This window comes from Plutella xylostella, chromosome 23, assembly GCF_932276165.1.
Source record: "Plutella xylostella chromosome 23, ilPluXylo3.1, whole genome shotgun sequence".
NCBI classification, from domain to species: Eukaryota; Metazoa; Arthropoda; class Insecta; order Lepidoptera; family Plutellidae; genus Plutella; species Plutella xylostella.
In genome coordinates this window covers 10,932,978-10,941,935 of record NC_064003.1, presented here as the reverse complement: position 1 = coordinate 10,941,935, position 8,958 = coordinate 10,932,978, and the positions used below count along the sequence as shown (strand labels likewise).

The 8,958-nt window shown below is 35.5% G+C and overlaps 1 protein-coding gene across 1 annotated transcript; it reads right to left on the bottom strand.

Moving 5' to 3' along the window:
• Nucleotides 1-3,194: 3,194 nt before the first annotated feature.
• On the bottom strand, nt 3,195-8,793 carry LOC105389561 (ubiquitin domain-containing protein 1). Its single transcript, XM_038113311.2, has 4 exons — nt 8,599-8,793; nt 8,242-8,522; nt 6,389-6,586; nt 3,195-4,636 (listed from the first exon to the last, which is right to left on the bottom strand). Exons 1-4 carry the CDS (start codon nt 8,678-8,680, stop codon nt 4,490-4,492), a joined length of 708 nt encoding a protein of 235 aa, XP_037969239.1. The 5' UTR covers nt 8,681-8,793; the 3' UTR covers nt 3,195-4,489.
• Nucleotides 8,794-8,958: the final 165 nt, after the last annotated feature.

Genomic DNA, 8,958 nt, shown 5'->3' with positions numbered 1-8,958 from the left:
GCCGCGGCTCTAAGGGACACTAGTTCTCAAAACAATGGTGTCACCGACCGCACGATATATTATTATTATTATCTTGAATGGACATACACAATGTATGATAACTTATAACAATATGAGCCTAGGTATAACTAAACCGAATAAAATAATTTTAAAACAAATCTTACTAATACCTAAGTATACATGTTTGTATAATCGTAGGTTAATTTCTTAATAACAGTAAATATAAATATTGCGCAATTTAACTTGTGTTCCAACGTGATTTTTCAAACTAAAACATATATTGTTAATTGTTAAATACATACAGTCCACATAGGCATACCGAATTAAAGAAATGATAACAAGATAAAATTTTAACATCATATGCACAGACCCATGAAGAAACACTCTGAAATTATAAAACTTTATAATCCATATTGTTATAAAAATAACTTTGAGTCTTATATTATGTCAAATCAGCGTCGTAAGATTCTACATAAGAGCTAATTCATAAAGTAGATACAAACTTGCCCAAAACAAATTAAACAATATCGAAAATAACCGAAAATATTTTAGTTCCGAAATAAATTTATCTCTAAATTATATTATATTATATATAAAATATATAACATTAGTGCCAACAGATTATCCATGCTCCACACTCGTAAATTATGAAATTATACAGCGCACAAACATGACAATCATTCGCGTATCATCCGCCATCTTGTATAACGAATCCTATTAAAAAGAAACAGACAACTTTACTGTATCTTTTCAATTCATAGTGTTTCCCTTACAACCCTATTCTCTCTATCCTTTTCTAGCCCACATTTAACTTAGCAAATTTCAGTCATTCATTAGCTACTAAAACACAGCTCTTATACAGGGTGTCCCAAAAGTCAACGTCATCCCTTAAAGGGCTGATAGGTCAGCTCATGAGAGGCCAGAATATCACAATATGACCTTAGTAAAAACTCGATAATTTTCGAGATATTGACACTTTTATAAATTTGCTGAAAATTGACACCTTGGATCAGTTTTTTGCGTGCCGCCGGTACAAAAATCCATATTGTTACAATTTGTTTGGTGTTGCATCACCCTGTATAGCCCTGCTATTGATCGCAGTCAAAAAAAATATCGAGTAATGCTGTATGTTTAAAAAAAACACGGTTTTCAAAGTCATAAAAGGTAATCGTATTTTTTTATAAACAACTTTGACTCTACATACTGTAAAAAAAATATACCACGCAAACCTGGCACCTTATTTGAAAAGATTTCTCATTTAATGCAGTTTCCAAAATGGTATGAAACGTTGCTATTGTTTCAATTAACAAAAAAGTTATTGCTATTTTAGTACAAAACGACCTCGATGTAAAATTGTTTGAAGGAAATTTATCTGACTGAAGTTATTAAGGGTAAGTCATGTTGGAATGAGTAAAAGTAAAATAGGTGGTGGGGTCAGCCGTGGCAACATACAACAACAACGATGACGCAAAAATAGCTAAGAAAAAACTTACCAAACTCTTATAAAACATATTTTGCGTTTTTTACACCTTATTTAAAAAAAAACAAACATTTATTGACTTTTATTTTTATTTCTCAAAATTATAACACCACATTATTATATTAAGTAAATAACCAGAAAAAAATAATGCTCATTAAATGGTCATAATCATAATTTTGAGAGTTTGGTTTTGTTTAACAATAACTTTAAAATAAATAACAAGTAATTAGAGGTAATGTTAATGACAAACTGATCTGTCCCTTTTTTGGATACTGTGGGTGTACAATGTACAATTGTACATGTGTAAGCGTGTACGTTGCCATGCGCTACATTTATGGGGAATGTGGAGTTGCTATAGTCCACTTTTTTCGAGAAAGATACTCAAAATGCGTTTTTTTATTAACTGTGACAACGTTGTCTCTTTTCCCACTCCCGGCCACACCACCTATTTTACTTTTACTCATTCCAACATGACTTACCCTTAATAAATTCAGTCAGATAAATTTCTTTCAAACAATTTTACACCGAGGTCGTTTTGTACTAAAATAGCAATAACTTTTTTGTTAATTGAAACAATAGCAACGTTTCATACCATTTTGGAAACTGCATTAAAAGAGCAATTTTTTCAAATAAGGTGCCAGGTTTGCGTGGTATATTTTTTTTACAGTATGTAGAGTCAAAGTTGTTTATAAAAAAATACGATAACCTTTTATGACTTTGAAAACCGTGTTTTTTTTAAACATACAGCATTACTCGATATTTTTTTTGACTGCGATCAATAGCAGGGCTATACAGGGTGATGCAACACCAAACAAATTCTAACAATATGGATTTTCGTACCGGCGGCACGCAAAAAACTGATCCAAAGTGTCGATTTTCAGCAAATTTATAAAAGTGTCAATATCTCGAAAATTATCGAGTTTTTACTAAGGTCATATTGTGATATTCTGGCCTCTCATGAGCTGACCTATCAGCCCTTTAAGGGATGACGTTGACTTTTGGGACACCCTGTATACAATTCATATATAAATCATATAATATAATCTTAACAAATATATTTACGAATTATATAATTATTATACAGTTATTTAAGTTAAGATAGACATTAGACACTCATCAGATTCACTGGTAATGATGTATACCATGAAATGTAAATATTGTTAGACATTCATATCTTAAATCTGTATATATTTATTATTAATATCTATGTAAGTATGTTAAGACTTACAGTTATTTATGTATAATATATATTGTACAGCTATGTTTTGGGGCTTTCGACATATTTTTGTGACAGTAGAAATGTATTTTTTACTATTTTTAAAAGTGCAGCTACAGAATAAATAGACTAAGGTAAATCAAATTTTATGTGGTTAGGATACTTTCTAAATACAGCTTGCATTATTTAAAGTACATGCGTAAGTGTAGTGATGCTAAAATTCTATAATTATAATTGAAAGTGTGAATTATTTAATTGACAAACAAGTTCTAAAATATTATTTGTAAGTAACTATTTATGTATTTTACCACTTGTAATTACCGTTCCACATAAATAGTCTTCAGTAACCATTGAAAGCTATTTCAACAGAAAACTTTATTAGGTATAATAATAGTTTTTAAAAAATACTTCTGATCAACAGAAGTTAGTGAAAGTGAAAAAAAAAAATTCTTACATTAAAGAAATGTTTAAAACTAACCTATCAAATAAAAAAATATGTATTGTAAGCGCTGACAGTGAAAATTATTAAGCTTTAGAAAAAATGGCATCCATCTGAAACCTATATCAAAATAAATCATACCTGTCTACTTAAATTAAACCTTATGAAAGTTATGGGCCAGTGAACATTTTTGTTAATTCTCCATCAATATTCATGCATATTGTGCAACAGGCAATAATTACTTTTGAATATTAAATTCCTTATTTACTTATTTATATACAATATCAGTATTTCAGTACACATAATTATGATAAAGTTAAAACACAAGCAGGATTACAAGCTCAGATAAAACTATTCTATCCACAAATATGAGTACCTCCTACACATAGGTTGTATGTTATTAATAAGTATTTCTTACAGTATACATATACATACATTTACATAGTTTCTTGTGTATTCTATGGCAGTTATATGATTCAATTACACAAGGTTATTTATGTAAGATGCATCAAAAAGCTACAGATAAAACCCTTATTTTATAGAAAACCCACAAGTCATAAGCCTAACTGTTATATCTCTTTCACACAATCAAAAGGTATTCCATTTAGTATGTGGAATAAAACAGTAGGATGGTTAATTAGGCTTGTTCAGGTACAGCTGAGTTGGAAATGCTTATTTAGTTTTACTTGATTGATATATTAATGAGAAAAAAAAATTAGCTGAACTTTATCATTGGCTTGAAATACATCTACCAAAGCACATCTTAGGTATTATATGAGCACCATGATTTTCCCAAAGCTGGTAACTGTCAATACAGGACAGCTTAGAGCTCTTTGGGAAACCTAAGGCTGTTAATGTCGACATCCCTTTAAAATATGCCTCAATCACTAGATGGGCTTCAAGCCAAGGAAAGATGCTAAAAAAGTGCAGCAAAATTTTGTGCATCAGACACATTGGCTGGATAAATAAGTCTTCAAATTCATAGCTAACTCCAGTTTCTGCAACAACCAACAAACATTTTTACAAAGCTTTCTCTTTCAGATTCATCTGCATTCATTCCTTCCCTTTCACTTCACCATTAGGGCTTGAACACAAAACTGCGATGCGACTTCGTATTCATATAGCTATCTCCCTCCTACTCCCAGGTATTCCATAGGAGAGAGCGAGACAACCCACGCTTCGCAGTTCCATGTAACCCTTAACCCTTACATCACATAGAAGCACCTCCAACCGCCACACTTAACCCGTCACTGCACATATCACATCACCAGTCCTTCACTATCTCACTTGCACTATCACATCTCTAGTCCTGTCTCACTCGCACGTATCGCAACAGCGCCCTGTCCCTGTCGCACTAGCTGGGCGGTTGGGGCTCGGTGCTGACGATGACTTGCACTATGTAGCCGGGGTTCACTTTAGCTTCTTCAATGAGAAGGCGGTCTCCGAGGAGTTTCCCGCCGTAGAACCAGCGCTGCCGCCAGGTCTCTATGTTCTCTTGGGCCTGGGGGGTGGGGAGGTAAATAATTATAAGAGATAATGTAAGTGAAGGTAGGTACCTATACAGCACTTCTTTAAGTGTTGAGCAGTAACAAAGTTGGTAAAAATTAAGGCAATCAGTACGGTACTGCCGGAGTAGCGGTTTTAAGGTAAACGTGCACGTTTCGTCACGTACGCAACAGTTGCATCGCATTCGGTATTCTTTGTATAGAAATTATCACAAGTGCGTTCACTTCATCCGCATTACCGACAGGACGCCGTTTCCCTATTCGTATATAGGTGGACGGTTACTTTACGGTTTACGGTTTAAGACATTTATTCCTCAAAAAGAATTACAAATTCACTTACATACATGAGAAACAACATATTTTCTAAGTACTAAATCAATCTATATTAACAGCAGGCGTAATTATAGATAAGTACAAATATAAATGAAGGGTAGTCCTAAAATAAGTAACATAAACCGATTGGCTTTTAGGCAACCAATATGTTACCGCCTGGCGGCCATAAGCTCCTAGCGCAAAAATAAAACTAGAGCTGGACTAGGGTTTGGCAGGGTGGTGAAAGGATTGGAGTCGGAAGAAGTTAGATTAGCGGCGAGTTACTCGAGGGCTTTATACCCATAAGTTATTTAAAAGGTCAAACATTTATTTTAAGGACTGTACGAATTTCATACTTTATTAAATAGCTAGCTATTTCCGCGCGCTTCGCTTCGCCTTAAAAAGTTTTCTCGTGGGAATTCCGGGATAAAAAGTAGCCTATGTTCTTTCCCAGGGTCTAGCCCGTATGTATACCAAATTTCATTTAAATCCGTTCAGTAGTTTTGCCGTGAAAGAGTAACAGACAGACAGACACAGTTACTTTCGCATTTGAAAGAAAGAAAGAAATTTATAATATTAGTTAGGATTAGATATTTAAACAGCAACTAAAATTCTTTGAAGTTAGTTACTTCGTTAGTGATAAGTAGTAAAGACATCTTGAATAGTCATTCAAGGGAAAAGCATATTTATATGGCTACGTAATTACTTAAAGGGAAAAGCAATATAAAAGTTACAATATTACTAGAAATCGTAGCAAAGTTGTAATTCTGAGAAGGGCAGGAAATGGTATAATTATTGCTGGAACTGTTCGTTCTGTTCATATAATGATTAGTTGGGCAGGAAGTTATGACTTATAATAAGTTAGTTAGTACTGATAAACTTATCTTTATACCTTTCATATACTTAAGTGATTTAGATAAAATACATGTGAAGCTTGGATTCGTAAATACTGGTACATAATATGGATCAAAGTTCATTGACATTGCAGTTTACATTAGGTGCCTTTCTGAACTGTTTTTATTAAAGTTTATTCAAGGTGGGTCGTTACTGCCACATTCCTGTGCCATGACTCATCATCATCATCGTGTATTCAAGTACAAAGCCAGCAAGCCAAAAATCAATTTTAATCAAATATTATTCTTTGTCAATCACTCCTGTAATTCATAAAGCCCACTGGTGGAACACAACATAAGCAAACACATCATCATCAGTCCGTCTACTATTGTCCACTGCTGGCGCTGGATATAGGTCTGCCAAGGAGAGTTACTTACCAATTGCTAGCTCCTGTTGTCGTCAAGTAAGGCTCACATGTAATAGTAAACATATGAAGCATCTGCCTAAGCATAAGTAGCTGACTGTCCAGGCTCCATATTCATGTTTATAAGCTACAAGCTGGCTACAAAACAAACATAACATAACAAAGGTCCCATACTCACATGCAACTTATTCTTGCACTGCGCAATAGTGTGCCTTGAATACACGGACAGATCCACATCCTTGCAGGTGTGAGACAGGCGCAGGCGCAGCGACACCTCCGTGCCGCCCTCCACCGGTTCCGACCACTCCGCTGGGGAGTCGCGCCCGCTCGCCTCTTTAACCATGTTGATGGGAGGTGATAGGCAGTATATTGGTACCTGCGGGTTTGAAGAGTTTTAGCATTTAAATCAGCAGTGGTGGTATATATGTCGCAGGCAACTGGTTTAATCTCCTGTTTGATTGAACCACTAGCCCGTTCATTGGATGGCGCTGTTCAGTTGTATGACTAGGCCGAACGTTGATTGTACAAGCGTCACAAAACGTCCAACTAGTTAGCTGACTTAAAATCAGTCAGGTGGTGAATAAAACAAATATGGCGTCTAACACAAAAGCTGACACAAAAAGCACTAGTATTGTTATTTTTTGCAAATAAATTAGCTTTAAAGTGCGTTATTTATTTTAAAATAGTGTGACAACATGGATTTACCTATTATTACACCGCCGCCGCCGGCGGATAGTTTCAAAGAAAAAAAATGTGCTGAAACTGGATAATTATGAACAACAATATCAAGGTACGTTTATTGTTATTGTTTAGATAATTTGTGAGATGAGAGCTTTGTAACATAGTATTTTGGTTGACTCTTGTCTGGTCATGTTCATCTTAACCAGACATTACAAAGTTGCTATACTATATCCCATTTAATAACGACTTCGCTGAATAACGTTCAGTCAAGACGTTGGACGTTACAGTCAACCACTTGACGAGTTGTTCTTTAGTCATACAACTGAGTAGCGTCATCCAATGAACGGGCTAGCGGTTCAATCAAACAGGAGATTAAACCAGATGACTGCGACATATACATATGGTGTAAGACCATGACATGTGCTCTCATTTGTTTGGGATATTTATTTAAAGGAATGTAAGCACAATCATACCACAGATCATAGCAAATATAGTGAAAAAAAAACATTGTGAAGTATTGTGAAGTAACCTATATCTAGATTGTACTTGTCATTCAGCTGTGGCTACCTCTTTGGGTGTTACAATAACGAGCATTTGTAAGTGATAGCACAGCATTGTTTTTAAAAGGTCAACTACTAGCATCTAAATAGTTTAAATTAGATGCCCCCTAGATTTTTTACCAAAGCAAGAATACTCTTGCCTTTCAACAATGTTTAAAAATAAATTTCTAACTTGGCTTTACATAGTTTTTGTTTTACTTTTAAACTGCTATAGTTAAGATATGTTACAATTAGTTACAAAGGACATTCATACATGTAATCTACACCTTGTACATTGTATGGTCAGCTCATTTGGCAAATTGTGTTTCAAAATGGTGATTTCGCAACCCACTCAGCTTTGCATAACAATCTGCAGTGACTTGGCCTTAACCTTGGCCTCTGCTATTTAATACATTCACAAGGTTTTGGAAAGTGACTTGAGCTCATGAATGAAATCAACATAAATGGATTGATGTACATTGATATCTACAGCTCATAGAAAGATGAATATACATTGTAGTGAACTGATAGTGTTTATTACTGTTCTGATATTATAATTTTAACAATGATGATAAGAATGTAATTTGTTGACAGTGTTTACTCCAGTATTGATCTTCTAAGCATTCATCAACTTTATAATTATCTCTTTACTCTCAGACTAGGCAGCATTTTGAAATAGTTTATAAGAGAACAAAATGCCTTCATTACAGTACCAACGACATAGCACTATCCCAAGCTGGGCATCCAGAGTAAAACAGTCTTCCACATACCAGAAATCAGAATATCACCACAGTAAACAAACAGTACCCACCTGATACCTCGTGCCCCACTCATCATAGCACTCAGTCAAGTAGCCATTAGGCACGGAGACGCTGGCGCCGTCGAGGATGGCCTGCGCCAGCATGAAGTCCATGGCCTCGGCCGCCACCGCCGCCGCCCGCAGCGCGTCCCAGATCTCCTTGCGACCCTCGAAGGCCGGCGCTGTGTCCCAGAACTCATCCCGCTTACTCCTCAGCTGCCCCTCCGTCAGCGGCACGTCAGACTTCCACCTGATCGTCTCATGGCACAGAGACTGGTTCTTCCTCAGCCCGCCTGCAACAAACAACGTAGTGAGACAGGCCGTGACTTGACTCATCCGTCTCCACGGCGACAGGCGATCTTCACATACCGGAGTTGGGCCGTGACCCCGTCTCGGACGACTCCTCGGTGGGCGGCCCTCTGCTCCTAGTTATTCCGATACAGCCACCCATTATGACCACATTCTACTATTGCACGTTTATTAGTTATTTACAAAGAATTAACAAATAACATTTTTATCTTCTGCTGTCAAAGGATTAGCTGTGTTGGTTTCGTTTTTGCAATTATTTACATTTGATGCTGACATGAAGAGCTTTTGTTTTCAAATGGTGAAAACTGTTTTAATTTACACAGCACATCTTATATGAACCAAAAATTAATTATTTTATTTTAAATAATACTTGTAATACATTTATGGGTCCGATAATGAATATTTTTTTCAAAATAAGTA